We start from the raw sequence: 20,756 nt of genomic DNA, 5'->3' as shown, positions 1-20,756 counted from the left end.
TTTCAAAGGTGAGGATTTGCTGCAGCTTGTTATCCTACATTATATCGTGGTGGTTGTCACTGGGACTCTTGTGTGCACTCTGGCCCCCGAGTACACAAGAGCATGAGTGACAGTAAGAGTGCAGACCCATGTCTCCCTGCCTGCGGCGATCTGCGTGATCCTCACGGGAGAGCAGACACCTACAACAGAATCCATGACGAAATGTGGCTTCTTGCAAGGATGATAAAAACTTAATGGATGTTTTGATTTCTCCCGATGCTGTCGTGGGCGAGAGGGAGAGAGCGGGTGAGGCAGAGAGTGGTGCACTCGATTCCACAGTGAATCCACACAGTGCAAAACACAACTTTAGAGACCTAATGCCATTATGACACTGTGGCTGGACAATTCAGATTGTGACTATTAAGTAATTCTTAGAACACTCTTCAGCCCTGTCTGTTTTGCTGTAATTGTCAATCATTAAAGGCATAGTTAATAGATTCATAAATTAAAATTCACTCTTTATCTACTCACCACTTTGCCATTGGAGGGGTTTGAGTCCACAGAACACTTTTGGAGTCTCAGGGGTAAACAACGCTGCAGCCGAATCAAATACAATTGAAGCCCTACTTTTCAGAACTAATCTATACCCAAATAAAATGCATTTAACAGATTCTTCTAAAGCATTTTTCCTCAGGATCTATGTTAAGTACAAACTTGGCTAAATTGTGGATGGTCAATAGAGTCATTGATTTGTGAAGATACCTTGCGATGGATTTTACTTTTAAATATGCTGAATACCGAAAACCATATGCCGAAAACAGCCGCCCTCTAGTCCGTGATTAATACTTTTGGCCCTGTCTGTCCTCATTCTAAGAATATAAGCTAAATGTAAGATGAATGAAAAGTGCAAATGGCTTCATCAGAATATATTTGTCAGAATAACTGCACTCTGAATGTTGAATGTGAAGCATTTATTGCTGCTTTGTGCTTGATTTGTAGTTTTAATCGAATGAGATCTGGGGTTAACTTCAGGCTATGTGATGTAGAATGGCTTTATTCCTTTAAAGTGTGGAAATTATCACTTATGGATTTTTCACAGGTTCACATCTAGGTTAAACCTGGTCGCTAAAGTCCCCTTTTTTGTTCTTGTGGGATCTCTCGGACTCTTCCTGAGTTTTTCGTTTTATTCGACTGGCCTTTTGCGCTTGGCATTCGGCAATCAATAGCTCCCGGGCCAGAGTTTGATGGGATGAATACTAATGTAGTGGAACAGCATTGGCATATAACTGGCTCACTATAACTGTATATCTGACGTTATCTCTTAATCTCATCCTGGGTGTCTCTGGTGTGGCTCAGTGAATGATCACAGCCCGGTACATTTGTTCTGTTTGGTTGCTGCATTAAGCTCATCGATTACAGTTAATCTGCAGCTCCTAATTCATAACACGGTGGCGTCTAAACAAATACTTCATCGCAGAGTTTCCTGCTGCAAGCGAAGGTCCTTCCTGTGCCGTCCTGTTTATTGGGCTGTTAACAGAGATTTGGGTTATCTGTTCAAGGGCACCAGTGATTTATTGTGGCTCTAATGGCATTCAAACCTTTTTCTGCAAAGATGAGCAGAAAAATGATATTGATATTATAGTTTTACTATGCCTGTTCTCTTTTTCTATAGTATCCAGGGACTTTAGCTTGTCTCCAAGGTATTTTCCTCCTGTTCATCTTGAATTTGTTTGGTGGCAGCATCTTGTTGTGGTCAAGGAGATCTTAGAAGTGATGTTCACATGTGAATTGTGCCACTACCGTATCTTAATGTCTAATATTAAATGTAAAGGTGAATGCTACCACTAGATGGACTGCCAAACTAAGAGTTGAACAAAACCAGTTGTCATAGCTGGTTTAAGTGTCAGGGGAAGATAAGAGGGAATGCTCTCGTCTTTCCTGTAATTTCAAAGAATACTAATCACAGTTTCTGCTTGGAAATGGATTATGACAGGTTTTATCTGTTTAAAGAGATGGGAACTCAGCGGGTTTCTCTGTTAAGACTGAGTGATGAGACTGGAATAAGAATATGTCAGTTCTTATCACATTATCAGAGAATTAAACCCCAAGGACCAGAAATGTGTATCAAGTGATGGATCACACATTTCAATCCTAACCTCGGATAGAAGCTTATGGGGGTAAATTTATACTAACTAAAACCCTGCAAATGGGTGCCGGGATTTATCAGCTGAGCTGTAAATACTATTTTTATATCACAACACAGAAGATTAGGCCAGTTAGTGAAAGGAATGCTTCATGTGTGCACAGACAGGGATGAGTAACATGTATATAATCCCGTCAAAGACATTCAAGCAGGGAACCTTGCTTGAATGTTATTCCCACTCTCTCCCCTCATTTCTGAATCTTTAAAAATCCTGTCCCATATATTTGATTTAATTTACAACATTTCCTAAAAAGTGGCCTAATAAATCTGGAAATAAAGGGATAACTACCACGTTAAATGGTCTTGAATGTTTGACCAATTTATATCGTCTCTGCAGAATCTAAGTCTTTTAAAATGACTGGCAATGAGTGCAGCCATGATAACAACTCTGTAATACTGTACTTAAGATAGGCACAACAGTGTTAAATATTAACATCAGCATGTAAACCATATTTGCCATGTTAACACGCTGATGTTCAGCAGATATAATAATACTAACACTAAACACAAATAAAGGTGAGGCAGACGAGAATGATAAAATGTTTGCATATTTGATCACAAACCAAAATATTAGAATTGCTAAATGATCAGATTTGATCAGATTTTCAATTAATGATGACAAAACATTCACTAGTTGTATGACATTTCACTCAAAACTACAAATGTCAACCTAATGGTGGCGCTGGATCACATGACAAACACGTAAGCAAAATCCGTCCCCTTGCAAAGTTTGATTCATTAATCATCAATTTAGATTCTCAACAAATTTCGGAGCACCTACCTGCTGTTTGCCAAACCCAACCAAACGGGCGTGCCACCACTGCACCAAGTTGGCAATGTTCTTAACACACAGTGACACATGAAAGGACAGTGCTGGAGATGCTGAAAGCTAACAAACACAGCTCAACCTTCAGGCTTTGTGTGTCTGCAGCAAATGTTATCTGTGATGAAGATCAACAAATCTTCTCCCAGATCTGCCTCACAACCTGCCTTCATTCTAAAAGTGGCTACAGCTCTAGACTTAAAGCCAAGAACTGATGAACTTGCATCAAAGAAAAAATGTCAGGTGTCTGCCAACTTGAATCCGCCTTGTTTACGTCTGTTGGCTGCATGTGAGATTAGCTGCAGTGTTTCGGATGTTTGTGCAGTCGATTGCCTATCAAAGTGTTGCGCTGTTTGTCGATTACATGATCAAAGATCTTTTGCTTTGATCCTCATGACTTGTTTTGTGTTCAGGCAGTTCAAACGAGCTATGTGAGACTTGTAGACAAAACAAAATTAAATATTTATCATCTATTTCATCAGAATGCATTTAGTTTTATTAAATGCCCCATAGTTTTCCTATCCGAGCCTGTGTGGTTTCTGTTCATCTGTTAAGGGCTTTATGTAGAGCACCATCGTCATCAAGAAATGCATTTATATCATCAAAGATATATAAATTGAATAAAAGCATATCAATAAACAATAAAGGTCTGGCCGACGACATGATTCTCTTTTCCCAGAGTTTGGCTCTTAGGGAAATTGAGATTGAAACCCCAGATGAAAGTCAGGGGATCACAGTCATTAGGATTCACTGTCTGGGAACAAGGTTTTTGTGCCAGCCCATCAGATCTGTATGGATGTGAAGTACAAGTTTGACCTGCACATGGCTCTGGATGAAAAGTCAGGGACTCGCCAATGTCATTAGTATTCATTCTGTGGGTGTAATGACTATTCTCTCGGCTCCATGTCCTGCAAATTACAATTCATCCAATAGTTGTTGAGACATTTCACTCAAACCACAATGTCAGCATCTATAGAAGTAGAGTGGAAGAGATTTGTCCGTCAATAGGATTCATTTTCTGGGCATCATTAATATCTAAGCCTGGAACCCAATGGCGATCAATATTGTGGTCACTGCAACCACGCTGCCAGCTTAGCTTTCAAAATTTAAAATGATTTATACAAATTAGTTTCAACTTATTTAATGTCCAAGTCTCTGCCAAAATTTTGACTTTGGTGGTTTGGGTTTTATAAGGTGCTCAAGTGTCTTTCTTTTCCAGTTCCTGACATCTATAACTAGAAGGGCAGTCAGAGAGTGTACATCTTCACCAAGCCCCAGCAGCCCCCCCTGTCCATGAATCATTCGATGAGATTTTTTTTTTTTAAATGCCTCAATCCGTACCCTGATGTGAATCCAAACCAAAATGTAATGGGTTCTCCCAAGACCATACAAGATTCCACCAAGTTGTTTGGTGAACCATCCTGTGTAAACAACTTGAATCCCATTGGTAGGTAAATAGACAGGCCGGCACACATCTCCACCAAGGCCAAACAATAACATAAATTATTGTCTTGTTCTAAAAGAAAAAAGTAAGGGGTCTGATAACCTAAATCTTTTAATGGTCATAAAACATAGTTAAAGAAATGGGAAATAAAATGTCTATATTCACCAAAATGTAATGGGTTGTTCCCAGGTCCATTTCCCATCCCTATACTAAGTTTGGTTGAAATTGGTTTGGTAGTTCTTGTGTAATCCTGCTTAAAATCAAACCGATAAATAACCCAGAAAATCGCTGGTGAAAACAGAACCTCCTCTGCAGAGGTAGAAACAGGTATTTGTGTCAGCAATACTAGCTGTAGTCCGGGGGGCTTGAGTTTCCCAACCTTGCAAAGACGGTTAGGATGAAAAGAGGGAACATGGTAGCTGAAGAGAAACAAACCAACCACAGACAGCTGCTCTAAAATAGACCTGCATTCACACTCAAATAAACCTTTTGTCTGATCGTTTCCTTCATAAGATTATAATGTTTGATTCTTCATTTCATGCGACAACACAGAATCTTTTTTTATGAGAAAATATTGGATTTTCTCCTTAATTTTTGATTTAGCAGAGCTTTGAAGGTTATTTGATCAGACTTTAATTTTCTGTTGTTGCAGCTGTAAAGCACTGAGAATTATATTATTATTCAGCTTTTGTTTTTCATCACTCTGTAGTAAAACCAAGACATGAAAGAAATAAAGAGAGGAACCCCTGTTTTACATTGAGACAATGTTCTGGGACTTCTGGGAATCAAAGTGATATTTTATAGGACATCCGTAGTAACCTTGTTTTTTAAGTAAATAACGGATTCAGAATCTCCGCTCATGTTGGCTACTGCTTGGCTCCTTAATGAAGACTAAAGAGAGCCTATTAGCCTAAACAACAAACAGCAGTGGGCTCCACCAGTGCAATTAAGCCAGTTTTTTAAACAGCAAACTGATTAATTTCTTTAATCAAAGTCAGCTTTATCCTTGAAGCACAGTCAGTGTTGATTAGGTTGAAACCCACCATCGAAGCTGCTGCTGTTGCTGTTGTATGAAAACCCCTCAGAAATGTTCAGACACACTCTAATGATCATGATAAAAATGTAATGAGATTTTACACAAGGAGTGTAATTTCATATTATCTTCTCACAACAGTTTATGCAGACCTGCACATTACCCTGACAGGTGGGATTTTTTTTCCTCCAGCTTTTCTCCCGTGTGCTCAGTTTTTATTGACATGTTTACCTCAGTCAAAGGTGTTGTGTTTCCGTCCCTGGTAGTTTGTTTGACAGCCAGCACAAACGCTTGAAAACTTCCAGATTTCTTAGGCAGGCCAAGAAACTTTATCTTGTGGATGTTGGTGGTAAAAGACGATTTATTAACCAAAACAGCAGGAGCTGATCACCCGAAACCTGGTGCCAAATCCTAAGGGAATAATTGTAAAGACATTTAAGTTGAAGTGTGGGGAGAATGAACGACAGTGTTTGCTGGAACAGCAATTTGCAGGACATTGCGCTGTTTTTTCTCTCTCTTGTTGCTCACTTGACGTATCTTTATTAAGCAGTAATTTAAATGCTGGCTTTGTTACGTGTCATTTATCAAGCATGTTTTAACAAAGTGCTCTTACACTTAAACTCTGCATGGCCCTGACAAATTGCTCTTTCTGTGTACTCCTAGTTATCAACGACGCTGTTGCCGGTAATTGCCGAAGCAATGTAATATTCTGCCTAAAGAGCCGCTGAAAATTGTCTCTGTTCCTTCCAAATTACTGCAGCTTTGATTTGATTATTCACAGCAAAACATTAACCCAGCTCTGATTGTACAGGTCTGCACCGTGTTTCCACCCCTGCACAGCTGATGCTGCTTCATTCCTTGAATCTAATGTAAATTCAGCCGTGTGAAACGTACTGTCAGTGCAGTTGTGATGCCTTATGTAGGTCAATTCTTCTTCAGCGCTCACTGCATGGCCTTGTGATGAGTGATTTCATTTTGTGAGCGAACTGCGGTTTTATTATTCATACTCCGACTGAGATTGGAGTTGCGGTGCATTAAAGCATGACGTTGTCATTTCCCCTCTCTCAGAACTGTTATTCCCTTTGCCCCAAATTGGAATTAAACCCAACATTTGATGCTGGATGTAATTGTTTTTTTTTTCTCTCACTTTCACAAAACTCCAGTTAAACCTCATCTCTCTCTGGATGTACAGTGCAGTGTGTTGTTTGTTTATGGATATTAGTTTCGCACTTCTTCCCTGAGACACACAAACATTCTTGTACTTCTATCTTAGCGAGGACACTCATTGACATTTTGCATTCCCTAGGCCTAGGGCCTCAACCTTAGCCATTACAACTATATACTTAACCCTATCCTAAACCTAAAGCAAGTCTTAAACTTTTAGCAGCTCTTTTAAAAATATGATCCCGCTCCGACAGAATGTCTGAACTCTTTCCAATCTTTGGAATCTTGTCTTTCCGAGCTCACATCTTCGTCTGTGTCTTCTACGTGTATGATGCCTCATTTTAATCCTGAGATCTTAAAAAGTTTTGCATCTGTTGCATGTTGGAATTGTCATCAACACGTCCACTTGCTCGCGGCAAATTCTCCGAATGATCTCCTGCTGTGCTGCTGAGCCTCTCACATAAAGCCCCTTTAGACAATTTCAGGAGATCAGTGCATGTCTGAAAGCAGCTACTGCAGACTTCCCATCCAGTATTCCTAAGTATCTCTGTCATTGTTTGAGAACAGAAGTGGAGTCTCTCACTCCAGATTGAATTCATATACTGGTCTGTATTTTCTCACTGGCACTAGTGCAATACAAGTTTTCTACAATGAAATAGCAGAACACATTAGGTGAGTGGTAGTAGTATTGTATGCGAGTCGCATTGTAAAGACAGATCTTGAGGGAATTCAATCTAAATGGATTCTATTTAGGACTCTTCTTGTGGTATGCAAATCAGCGTAAAGCCTCTACAAATATCCCCTCACGGTGGCTGCACTTTAACGGATGCTGGATAATCAGCAGCCCAGATATAATAACAACTTTTCTTTGGAGTAGTTTTCCCCCCTTTGTTGCTCCAAAGCAGCGTGAGGTCCCATATATCTTTTCTGTACTGTCTCTTCTGTTGATCTAATTGGATACCCTCTGTTGACTACAATGAATCATTGCTGGACGTCTTCTCTCCCCTCAAGTACTTATTTTTATTGAATGCAGGGTTCCCCTGAATCACAAGGCTCAACCTTAAAACTTGTATTTGTCCCTTGGCTCCAGTCATTGATCTTTTTTCTTCTCCCCTTTTTTCTCCTTTGGAGCTGTGTCAGTATCAGTTTTATTCCAGAAGAGGATTACAGGCCTGCTTTTATGTGTTCTGCCTCCCTAGAGAAAGGCCAGGGGTTCAGGCCATTCCCCTGCACTCCACTAATTGACTCCTGATTTGGCGAATGCATTTTAAGGTGGAATGAAAAAGCCAACCCCTGTTTGTGTTGGTACATGGCGATGACACCTCCTCTGTGTATTAGTATTGGTACTTATCCTTCTTCCGCCCTTGACTCTTAACCTCTACTGGTGCAGAGGAAGCTCTGCTGCAGCACTGGGAGGTTTGCCGCCATGCATCAGGAACAGAGGTGAGGCGATGGAAGCGTTTTGGCATGCACTCCATGATTTTCCAGTGAGAAGTTTAAATCCTACCAGTTCGAGGTTCTTCATCATAGCTAACATCTCAATCAGCGGCTGATCCTCAATACAAACACCTCCAGGATAGTTGCTCTCACTAAGCAAATCGAAGGGAAAGATTTTTTTTTAATTACCTGCCTGCTGCAGAATGGAAAGGCACGGGTTTAGCTTGTGGGCATCAGTATTGACTCGACGGTATGATGTTTTAATGAGCCCGGTGTATAAAGGATTTGTTGCGTACGTTCGCAATGCTAATTTGTTTTTCTTCTGTGTTTTCAGTGAATGGATTCTCAGTTCACTCAGAGGCAGATTTAAAGATGTCAAAGATCTCCAAGGCAGCCAAGGCTGTGAAGAGATTGGACACAGGCGGTGTGATCCGAGCTATTGTGAGGTCAGGACAAGCTTCCCCTGGACCCCCCCTCGGCCCCATTCTGGGACAGGTAAAATTACTTACTATTTCACTTCATGTTCTATTTGCTCCCGCCGAGTAATCGGGAGTATTACCCAAATTGCAGGAGCAAGGCTTCATTTCATCATCTGACCTTCTGCGTACCCTCTCTCATTAATTCTGAGACAACCTGATCCTTCCCCATTTTCATTTTGCCAATCACACAGTTGCTCAGTCACCTCATCGTACATCCGCAACCACCACCTCCATCTCCCCTCATAGCCCTCTTTATATTCTTATTCTAGTCGCACAGCTCCATTGTGCAGGTGGTTGCCACACTCGGCCGCAGTCTGCAACTATTTTCTCACAGTTTCCAGAGACACCTCCATCGACAGAAGCTGTCCATACACATGAGCCTCACTCTTTACAAGCCAGCTGATTAAATGGGATTGAACATGTGAAGGTCTTGTCTTAAATTTCTGTATCAGTGTCTCCGCTTCAATTGTTCCGGAGAGACAGCTGAGGTTGTTTTGTGTTTTATTGCTCAGGGATGCACCACCACCTGTGCCAATTCTAACTAGAGTAATTTATGTATTGGCTTGTACAATAATAAAGTAAGTGTGCAGTCACAATGTGGCAGTGAACAAAAAAAAGTTTGGATTTAGGGGATGAAAATAACCAATTATCTTTTGCAGTAAATACATATTATTTTTGTGATTTAAAACTTAAATACCTTTTCAACTCATGAACCAAATTTAGTTTCGGTTCTCAGAAACATATTCCCTTAAAAATGTTCCTGTAAATGTATACTTTATGTCATACCATAAAGTCACAATCTGCTCTAATGGTCATTCAGTTATTAAAATGTGATTGTCTTTACAAGATTGAATGAAAAACGCCTGTGGCTCACTCTGTACATACAAATGATCCAGTTAGCCTCTTTAATGGACAGTGCTCATCAGCCTTGGATGCTTTTGCACACTTGGAAACCAGATCAATTCTCACAGTTAATCCATCTTTGTGACTTAATGACAGAGAGGAGAATGTAAAAGTGAATACAGCTGGCAGGAAAGGAGACACACCCTATCCGTAAAATCAGAAAATAAAAAGTGTGTAGGTGTCAGAAAGGAGTTATGTGAAAATATCCCATTTCTCTTGTCTGACAGGAACAGACCCATTACTTAATGTTGCTTGCTGTACAAAATTACAGTCTCTGCTGTCACCAGCTGCACTGTAAAATAAAATAATTTCATGAACCCGATCACCCTGGCAGACTGTGACTGTGATTTAGTGCTCAAAATTCATATTAATTTAAAGTCATTTGAAATAAATAGCTCATATTTTTTTGCATTTTTTGAATACCTGTTATATTCACATATTTGGTCGACATAGTATTTACTTTATCTTACGAAAATTTTCTCAAATAGTCTTTTGATCTGGAAACTGTCAGAAGATGAAGAAAGAAACATAAGCAAAAATGAAAAAGTGAAAGTTTCACTCCCATGGCGTTGTTGCTTACGAACCATTAATCAATTACCATTCAATATTTCTCAATTGGCTGTTTGGTTATTTGAGAGATCTTTACATCTTCTTCTCTGATATTGTCAATAACTCTCCCTCTGTCCCTTTTTCTTTTTGTCCAAAAGCTTCCTCCCACATAGTTTTAATAATGAAGTCAACCTCTCAGTTCTACCACTTGGCTCTGGACTCTGTTGTTTTCTCGGTCTACCCACTGCATTCGTTTTCTATCCGGATGACACGTATTTGTGTATGCACATAGTTTTTTTTAAATGGTATTTAATACTCTGTGTAAATGCATGGGGAATGTAAATTATTTATAGGGCGTATTTCTTTTTTTCGGTGCATTTATCACACATGGTTATGTCATTTCGACGAGGATATATGTTCTGTTCTGCTGGATTTGTAAATATGGAGCTGTTTGCTAAAAAGTTTATTTCATCAACTAGTGATGATGTGTGGGGCTGAAATTGTTTTCTCCAGAGTCTTTCTGGAGTCAAATGCGTCAGGTTGATCTGTGACAGTGGCTTCACTTCTGAGGGGAAAATACACCCAGACATTTTCTATCCGATAATAAAGAGCAGGATTTAATCTCAGCCTATTGCAGCATTTTTTATTTCTGCTCAGAAATACAGCCGGCAGGATTGTAACTGCTGCCAAGCGAAGAGGCCATAATAACCCAATTTTACCGTCTCCGCACTGTTTACCAGTTAGATGTATAATTGATTTTTTGATTTTTACTGATCACATTTAAGGCTCAGCTAAATCTGCCTTCCTTCTGCTACACTGAAGGCCACCGAAGCAGAAAGAAACTCGCTCTGTCACTCTGCCCTGGACTCTGGAGGTCGTTGAGTTTTTCTCATTGGCAAGTCTGTAGCCTTTCGTGCCACAGGAACTTTTGGACTTAATTTTACATGACAGAAGACACTGCACACCTGTTACTTCATATGCAAAAACATCTTTTATAGAAACATTTTTAATCTTGACAAACAGAAGACACACATTTTGATCACAGCTATCAATATTCATACTTAAAAACTCCAAACAATGGCAATCATGAATTTTGAATCAATCCTCCGTGTCTCTCATATCATGTGAAAGAAGTCGGAGTGACATGAGGGCTGGTATGTTAGACGGTATGTGGTATTTTTGCAGTGTTCTCTCACCCCCCCCCAAAAAAATGCTGCTGTTGCGATATTCTGAAATTCACCATTCTGCCTCCTTCCCAAAGAGGCTATGGTTAGAATCTGATCATTTCTGAAGAATGTGAAATGTGTGACAGCTCTAGACATGCAAACTAAGAATAGTGGTTTCTTCACCAACTTCAACAAGTGCAGTGTGTTCGTTCCTGTCTGTCTTTCTTCATATGGTCCAATTCCCCTTGCAACATATGTTCCTGGCTCTGTCCTGCCCAGATATTCTGTTTCTGTTAAATTTGTGAATGCAGGGCTCCTATTGAAATTACTTTTAATGTCATTGGTTTAGATTTTTCTCACTTTCAACATCCCTGTCGGTTTTATGTTTCCGTCCTTAGGAACTGTTTTCTTGCAGTTTGTCCTTTCAGTTGCCATATTTTATCTTCTTAACTGTTTTTAAATGCATCAACTGCTACGAAAGTAAAATATAGAGAGAAATGTACACTGGTCACAGGCTGCAGATAACAATTGTCAACCCACTCACACTCGGGTGGAAGTTGTTGAATGATCAGAACATTCATTGAATATATCCTGGCTCCCTCAGCAGCAAGACACTGTGGTGCTGCTGTGTTTCCAGTGTGTGCACAATTATGTGTAATTGAATGGTTGAACGAGACATACAATGTAAAGAGCTTTGAGTGGTTGGCTGACTTGGAGAGTGCATATATAAATTAATTCACTTTGCACTCATGAGTACTCTTAGTGTATTTTTGAGGTATGTGTGCTTTATTTGAGTAAATCCTTTTTATGTTTCATTTATTTCTTTTTCACCACCTTCAGAGGGATATTTAGTGTTTATATTCCCCAATTTCTATTTGACAGCTAAAGTTATTTTGCATATTGTGATTAATAACACTATGTACCATATTGTATATCAACAAATCAGGTTTAATCTACCAGCAACATCCAAATAGCTTTTACCTGCTGCAACAAGAGTCTTTAATTATTAATGCATCAATGCATATAATGTAATGTTTGTTATTCTATAATGAGCTACTCTTGATTCTGCACTGGGGTATTATATTTTTACTTGGTAAGATTGATACTTAAATACTTCTCACCTCTTTTGTCTTCACAATGGAAATATAACGGAGAAAGGCAGCACACATCCTCAGATACAGTATGATGATCCGGAATCAGCAGCAGCCTTTGTGTCTGTTAATTAACTAAAACGATTCAAACCCTGGTTCTGTTCTATTTCATTCAATTTCAGCAGCAGGTACAGCCCTGACACGTGAGACCATTACTAGTTTGCATTTTCCTCCAGTGGTGCATTGCATATCATAAGAGCCCCACATTCCTTTGCATCATTTCTTTCTCATCGAATATACTTTGAAGTTCTCTCCGAAAGCTGTGGTACTGATGGTGTGTGCTATGATGAATGATTTAGACATCTGTCTGCTAAATGTGGCTCCTGCTGCCAGACTAGGTGGGTGTGAGCTCGTACCGTGGCTGTCGCAGCATCGTGTGTAATGAGTTGAGATGGGTCGTAACCAAGAGATCAACCAAGCGAAGCAAAGCCATATGTTTGTCTAAAGGTTTTTGGACTGTTTAGGATGTCATTGTTGTCAGGCCAGCGTGTCATGTGCGTTTTGTCTCCCTAGACTCTCGTGCACCATCGAGCACACGCGTTGTGTCACAAACGTTAAATAAATGGGAGTCGGCACGGCAGCCGCTCTGCTTTAGGCAATGGCCCGGCCCTTTAATCTTAGCCAACCTCTCCTCAGTTTTTTTTTTCTCGTTTCTGACTAACCACCCTTGACAGAGGAAGTGCAGAGAGGTAGGCTGCCTGTCGGCTGCAGGGCAAATTTAAACAAACGAGAGGAATAAAAGGAGGAACGAGAAACAAAAAAGAAAAACCGACATCTTGGTACTCGAGAATAAGAGTGAAATCAGCACCTGCGAACAAAGGGGAGGAATAGAGAGCACCAGCGAGGGCGGCAAAAGAAGAAGAAGAAAATGGAGAAAAGTGGCTTCTGCACTTTGCTTCACGAGGTTATGACAGTTGGTGGGAGCTGAAGGAAAATGCTGAGCATTGTACCTAGAGTTTAACAGGTGTAGCACATTCTAGCAGGTAGTCATTTACGGAGGCTGCTGCCTATGCAGACACTGCTTTTAGTTTTATAGAAATATGAGATGTTGCCCAACAGAGAGTGCATCCAGAATGTATGTGTTTGAAATGTAGAGTGAGCGACGGAGGAGGAGATGAAAGAAAGAGGGAAGCCAAGGCTTGGAAGCTGTCTTCTATGCTGGTTATCCCTCTGTGGGTTTTTTCCTTAAAAGTCTCTCTGAAGTGAACCAGAGAGAAATTCCCCACTGAAACTTTAAATAAACTTGTTCTTGGGGCTGAGTGTGTCCATTAGTCTTAATACATCTGGTAAATACAGTTTGTAAATCAAGCATAAAGCAGTGAGAATAAGTTCTTTCATGTTGACAAATAGCCTCAATTTCAATTAATAGAACCATTAAATCTCAGAGGAGAGGCCGACGGGTGCATTTTCGCTGCCGCTGTGAGCAAAGAGCCAGTTCCCTCTGAAAAGCATCTCACATGCTTACTAAAACTCTTGACATGCACACTCCATCACATCAAGACTTCTTTCTCTCTCTCTCTCTCTCTTGCTCTCTCTCTCTGCATTAAAGATAGACAGCACGATGGCAAACTCAAGGATTACTACGAGAGGATCTGGGCTGACGGGGCATCTGGCATAATTGTGACGAATGAAGGCCTTTCGTCAGCGTGCCACTCTGTGAAGCAAAGAGCTACTTCTCTGCTTAATGTGTGTGTAGCTTCCATTCTCTCCACCAGTTGAGTGTAAGGAGAAACGTGCAATTGTCTGTGGCTGCAGACGGGAAGCTGATTGACTTTAATATGAAGAAGGTTCTGCAAGTAACATGCAGTTATTTGTCTCTGGGCCGTGAATAATATGAACTGACTCCTCATGCTTTTCCCCCGTGCGTGTGGGCGACAGGCTGCCAATAACGCTCCTACATAATAGCCAATGAACTGTCAACACTCGGCGAGAATGAAACACTTTATTAGTTTGCACTCTGTCCTGGAGGTGTAGCTGACAACAGCTGTGGAATAACTTCACAGTATACACATGGCATATGTCCAAGTTCCGCATGGTACACGTATAATACGTGCGCCTCTTTGACAACCGCGAGGCTCGTAGCTCCATGAGGAAACAAGGCACTTGACTGAACTGAACATCCACTACACCTGCTGCTCTAACCCATAATCCCAAAACGGCCAAATACTTCCACACCAGAATAACACATTTGTGAATGAAAGGCTCCCTCCGTTATTCATGTGGGATTAAAAAGTGAATTATTTCATCTAAAGTGAAAAACAGAGTTGATGGAAGGACAGGCCGCTTTCCCAAAGAGACGTCTCTGAAAGGTGCAGACGACAAAAGACGGCAAAACATGAATTCAGAATGTGTTGTCAAACAGTAAAGGGATTACTTACACTGGTGTTGTGTTTTTGCAAACAGTGCAGTAAAATAGACCTGGAGTTTGTCACATATGATGCAAAAATGCTTATTGCAAATTCTCCAGCCCTACCAGTAACATGTCATTTATGAAAACACTGTGTTTTATAATGTAATCTTGACCTATGCACATTGAGTTGTGTTAAAATGTCTATTAGATGGTTTTAACAGCTCGGAAATGATGTATGCAAGGACGGCGAACGCATCTGTAATCTAAAATAACTTAGCCAATTAACTGATTTTCAAACTCTGCATTTAAATCAGCTGAAAATAATGTCAGGAGACCAGAACCACAGTTCAGCAGGGACGGTCGAACATGAGGCTCATGAGTCTGCAGGTTTTCACTCCAACCAAACACCACGGTGACTGATTCCTCTGATTAACATTCTCAGCCACACAGGATGAACTAACAGTGGAATCCGTGTGTTACCTTGGGTTTGAAAGAAAAATCGGACACCACTGCAGATGCGGTGCACAACCTTGAAGCAGGGGCCCTTAAAGGTGTTGCAAGATAAATCATGGAGGTCATGAGCGTATGGAAAAAAACTGTATGTTTCTCGTCTGTCCCCTGATTCTCCTTTGCATTTTAATGTTGTGGAAAAAGTATAGAATTAAACATCATCCACCCTCTAAAATGTATTCAAATTAAAAACTAAATATAAGAATGAACATCAATCACGGTCACAAAGACTTTGATTTAAAGGGTCACCAAAGAGGTTTGAAACCATTGAGTTGCGTTGAAATATTGGATCACCGTGAAGAGCGACTTTTACTGCTTGGATGGCTTTTAAATCATGACTCTGTGGTCCTGAAGGAAGAAAAAAATCATCCCTCCTCCGTAGTCTTTTTTCGTCTCCTGTGAAAGTTTCTTGTAAAGTGTCAACGAAAATCTACACTAAAAGGTCACAGGCGTTTTTTTGGCATCTTATGGCAGAAGTGCTGATCTAATTTTTCCCTCAGACCACATTAACAGAAACTAATGAGTGAACCACAGAGGAGTGTTCCACACCCCTACACAGTCGGAATTTACAGTGATATCAGATTTCTTTGCATGAAATTTAACTTGTGTGTATATACACGCACAACTCAAAACAAGTCCAACTTTTACCTAAGTTGGTGTGTGTGAAGGACAGAGTTCATAAAAATGGTGGCAGTTGAGTTGAGGCAGCTGTGCCCAGAATAAACAAGAATAAACACTGCCAGACTCCAGTTTAGGTTTCTGGAATATTCTTTACACTCGCATAGATGTGTTCACAGTGTTCAATTTAAAAATACACACCCACAAATCACAGCAATGCATTTTGAGTTTTTCTTAGCACAACAAAATGTGCAGAAGGCTGAGCTTGCCAAATGCATTTCCACAGCTCGGCATTAAACCCATCACTGTTGTACTGAAATTCAATACAAGTTATCTGTTTGGACGTGATACTGGCTGGTCTGAGTGTTGAGTGTGGGTGTGAGTACATGCATTTTTGCATGCGTGCATGTTCAGAGAGCTGGAGACTCTCTAGAGTTCGTGGGAGATGAAAGAGGGTCCTAAGGGCGTCTCTGCAGGCTCCAGGCTGACGTGGGAGAGCGTGTGGCTTTGGGAGCGAGACAGTGAGTGGTAATGAGAAGGAGGAGCTTTCCCCTGAGCCTCTCCCTCTCCCTGCTCCAAGCTCTGGCTTGGCAGAGTTGACTCTCCTGGTTCCGCTCCAGCCACGGTCCCAGCTCCCGCAGAAGCTCGCTCCTGCTTGTGTCTCTCCCAGGCCGAGCTCAGCTTCACAGCCAGAGCCAGCAGGTTCTTCCCCAGGAACACAGTGGACACACGGGGGTCCCGGTACCATAGCATGCCCGTGCCCCTCAGAGCCAGGGTGAAGATGTTGACGGTGACCAAGCTGAGCCAAGGGTACAAAGCCTCCTTACGGGGCCCCCTCTGTGCTGGCAGACCGGTGGCCCCAAGCTCTGTGAGGGCCACGCACGGCAGCAGCAGGAGGAGGGCGTAGCAGTAAAAGAAGACCAGACCCTCGGCCCAGATTGGAAGCTGCTGTTCAACAACCCCTCCAGTCCCCGCTGAGACCCCTCCTTGGACTTCCCACAGCCCTGCCTGCAGGTCCAGTATGTCCAGCAGGTCCACGATCACCCACAGCAGCCGACCCCGCACCTCCTGCTTCCTGCGCTGAGGGGTCATGTGGTCGGCTCCGGTCAGGATGAGGAACAAGGAGGGCAGGCAGATGGACAGCAGCAGTGTGAGGGTCTTCCTGGCCAGCGGGTCGGGCGGCCGACGCTCCTGTCTGTAGTTGTGGCAGACGAAGAAGAGCTTGAGCTGGAGCATGGAGAGGAAGAGGAACCAAAGGGCATTGGCAAAACCCCGCCGTGGCGAGCGCACCTCTGACACCACGCCGGCCGACACGAAGCGCAGCGCCAGCAGGAAGCCCACATCTCCTAGCAACACCACCGCACACTGCCAGACACTTGGTCCTGGATGGCCGTGAGTGCCCAGCATGCTCTGCTCCAGTAGGTAGAGGTCGACCACCGCCATCGTGCTCACCGTGACCAGGGTTGATACGCACACCTGGGGCGTGGGCACCATGCCTGTAAAGAGACACGCACAGACGCACAGTGGGAAAGCTGTTACATCAACAGGATTCAAACTCTGCTCTCATCGCTGCACACGCGCCCATCTGCCTCAATGTGTCTGTAAACTGACACATTTGCAAGATAAGAACATGTAGATGTAAAACAGTTTGCTTGCTGCTGTGGTCGGAGGCACCGGCTGCAGAGTAAGCCCCCCCCCCCCTCGTCCTTGACCAAAGCTTAAGCTGAAAATCCTGTCAAATTGTTTTTTGTTTTTTTTCTTCTCTGCAGCTCTTTGAATTAAATAGTCGTATTTTCTCTTCAAACCTCCCAACATTACTCCTCTTTGATTCGGAGGCTTTCCAAACTTCTCCCCTGTTACTCTTCTCTGTTCACTGTTGTTGTCTCCGCTCTTTTTTTTTGTGCTCGGCTCATCCATTATTAATTAATTGTGTTCAGACGCAGCAAGGTGCCCTGTCAAAGCCTTCTCTTTGCCTCCACAGTCCGCCCTGTTTATTCTCATACTGTGCTGCAGCATTTAATCATCCCTCATTTCAGATGAATATTGATAACTTGCTATTTGTATAGAAATGCGTTTGCCTTGTGGGTCTGTGTGCACGCTGTGGTTGACGGCATGCAGGCAATGCTAATGTGCCTCAGTTCTGGACCCCCCCCCCCCGTTTTCCTATTCCTAATGTGGCGGCTCATATCCAGGCCCTGGACAGTAAAACCTCAGTATTGATCTCAGCATGGAAAACTATCATTGACTTGACAGCGTAATCGAGCCAACACCTGTTTGTTGTATTTAACTGAAAATCACAGCTCCGAGCCCGTGGACTTGTCTGTTTATCTGCTCGGCAACACTCAGGGTGTCAACCTCTCAACAGGATCAATGGCTTTATAATATAAAATCATTACCGCTTCAGATGTGTCGTAACGGCAACAGTTGAGCATGATCGAGCGGCGGATTGTGAGCATGATTGCGGCCTCTGAGAGAAGTCCGCCATTGAAAAATGTGTATTGATGCCTCGCCGATGGAAGACACATCGCTCCCCTCACTGTAAGACTAACAGGAGCCCTGCCATCTCCTCGCTGCTGACTGAATCACTGAAGAGGGCCTAGGGACTCCAGTGGGTACAAAAAAGGAGAGGTTTTGAGATTGTGCATGTGTGTGTGGAGGAGGAGAAGGAGCATAAGACAGCGTGTGAAAGATTAATAGGCCTTTTGGCTGTCTACATGCCTGATAAAGTGTTACTGTATGATGGTTATAGTTCGTAAATAAGCTCTGAGGGAGAAGGGGGCGGGGGGGGGGAGTGATGAAGACGAAAAGGCTGAGATGCAGATGGAATGTGACTTCCACCCACTTATAGAAAAGACATGCATCTCATAAGCCAGCGTGGCCTGGATGAACCCCGGCGCAGTCATCGCCCTGAGTATTGAAATATCACCGACATTAGAGTTTGTTCTGAAACAGATGATTAAAAGAGATGAAGAAAGGAATGATCTCCACTGATTAATCTGCTCGGAGGCATGGTGGGAGGACAGGCGTGGATCTCGCCAGCTTTCGTAATATCCGACGCCTGTGAAGCTCTTTGTCTTATACCCGCACACTGCAACTTGATTATCATTGCCTGAAAAACTGAGTGAATTTCAGCAGATTTAGAGGGATATTGGAATCAAAATTAGGTTTTTTTTCCTGTCTATTAAACAAGAAAAAAGCACGCTCTGATGGGATGAAGAGAGGGAGGGGGTGGATAAGTTTTCAGCCCCTGTTGCAGCTGGTGTTTTTCTCACAGACGTCTGGCTTCTCGAGTCTTTCCACCTGCGCCTTGAATTTTGCTGGAGGAAATCTCCCTGTCACCGTGTGTTCTTGTTGTGACGCCCCTGTCAGCGCCGTGTAATGTATTCCGCTCTGAGTGAGGGACCGGGGATGACAGCCTGTCCGTCCACTCCGCTCGCCCAATAATGACCAGATTCATCACTCCCCTTTCTGGGAAGTGACACGGCCGTTGACAAGGTGAGACAACCTATTTCACCAAGAGCGTGAGTAATGACATGTGATGGCGTCCGCAGGTGGAAGATTTGCCCTCGTTTTCACGGCCTTTGTTCAGCTTTGCCATGAAATGAATTTTCCCATAAAAAAAAAGAAAGAAAAATCACCTCTTCTCTTTCATGTGTGTCACTTGTGCACATGGCCTCCATACATTCATCCAGAAAATAAAAACAAGCTCTGTGCAGAAATGAGGATGGAGCCAAGCCTGGAGGGGTTTTTTTCGGCACTTGCTTTTGTTTTCTATTAATAGTTGGTGATTTCCAGGCGGACAGAATTCCATGCAGCGCAGGAATTAATCCATCTACAACCCACTTCATCTCCATAAACACACCTCACATGAGCTGCACAGCCCATCAGACACCACCTCTCTAGAGTGTTCACAGGTGGTGGCACACTGATATCACCCAAGGGCATCAGGACAACATCCCTGCCATCAACTCATTCATTAATGGAGGTGGAGAGCAAGCAGGCAGTGTGTGTGCTGCTGGATATAAAACCCCCTCTCCAGAGTAAAAGCCTCATGACTGAAACATCTGTTGATTTATCAGGGTGTTGGTGTTGTTTTTTGCAGAGTTATTGCTTTTGTTTGTTTACTTGAAATGTGGTTATCATGAGCTGGCCCAGCATGCAGCGCTGTGCTGCGACGTCCCCCCCCCTTGACAATTTAACAATCTCTCTCCCTGCAACACCTGTTTCATAACCGGCCCCATCAGACCAGAGCAGCAGGTATACATGGAGGGTGTTATCCGTGCATGCAGCCGGTAGTAAAGTGAAGCTTTTAGTTACCCGAACCATTCGTCTTGCACTTGGGCTTGATGCTCCTGACTTGATTTACAGCGCCAGCAGTGTTTTTAAGCGCCGTCCCTGACCAGTGGAGTGTCCGCTTTACGGCCGCTGATGAGCCGGAGCCCGGTGATAAAAGTCTGGCTCCTTACAGTCCGGGGGCTCGTAGGGATCCGGGCTCCAGGAGGAGGAGGAGGCTCGTCGTGCGGCTGCAGGAGGAGAAAGTCATCGCCGCTGCAGGAGGAGAGAAGACGCGAGTTTGGAGGAAACAACCAAAAACGACTCAGACTCGATAAGATCTGCAGATCGGGATCCGTGCGTAATGCGGCGGTGGCCCGAGGTGGATCCGGATCTGGATCTGTCGCCTCCCGCAGTGACGAAGGGGGGTGGGGGTGGTACTGATGCTGATGCCGATGCTCCTCGGTCGCGGAAGTCCGTCCAAAGTGGAGCAGGAGCGGCGTCGCGGACTCGTTAAAGCGGAGCCCGCGGACCGGAGAGACGGCGCAGGAGGAGCGGGAGAGGGACGAGGAGGAGCAGCAACTCACTCATGCTGTCCGAGTTGGCTTGTGGTGTTAATTTGTAAGCAGGCTACGTGCTCCACTCCAGACCTCCCACCCTCCTCTGTTCCTCCCT

General features: G+C 43.0%; 2 protein-coding genes across 2 annotated transcripts in view; one reads left to right on the top strand and one right to left on the bottom strand.

Moving 5' to 3' along the window:
• mrpl11 (mitochondrial ribosomal protein L11) overlaps nucleotides 1–20,756 on the top strand; it is a 37,844-nt gene that overhangs the window by 4,395 nt on the left and 12,693 nt on the right. The window contains exon 2 of the mRNA XM_061079943.1: nucleotides 8,418–8,578. Coding sequence (XP_060935926.1) covers nucleotides 8,456–8,578 — 123 coding nt within the window. The 5' untranslated portion in view covers nucleotides 8,418–8,455. The remainder of the gene's footprint in view (nucleotides 1–8,417; nucleotides 8,579–20,756) is intronic.
• Nucleotides 16,239–17,309, bottom strand: tmem265 (transmembrane protein 265). Its single transcript, XM_061080261.1, has one exon. It carries the CDS (start codon nucleotides 17,301–17,303, stop codon nucleotides 16,239–16,241), a length of 1,065 nt encoding a protein of 354 aa, XP_060936244.1. The 5' UTR covers nucleotides 17,304–17,309.

This window comes from Limanda limanda, chromosome 10 (assembly GCF_963576545.1).
Source record: "Limanda limanda chromosome 10, fLimLim1.1, whole genome shotgun sequence".
Lineage (NCBI taxonomy): Eukaryota > Metazoa > Chordata > Actinopteri > Pleuronectiformes > Pleuronectidae > Limanda > Limanda limanda.
The sequence above is the reverse complement of the archived record's forward strand: the minus strand, read 5'-3'. Positions and strand labels throughout refer to the sequence as shown.

Coding starts and splice junctions, on each gene's coding strand:
- tmem265 (XM_061080261.1), bottom strand. CDS start 17,303: ATGGTGCCCACGCCCCAGGTGTGCGTATCAACCCTGGTCACGGTGAGC.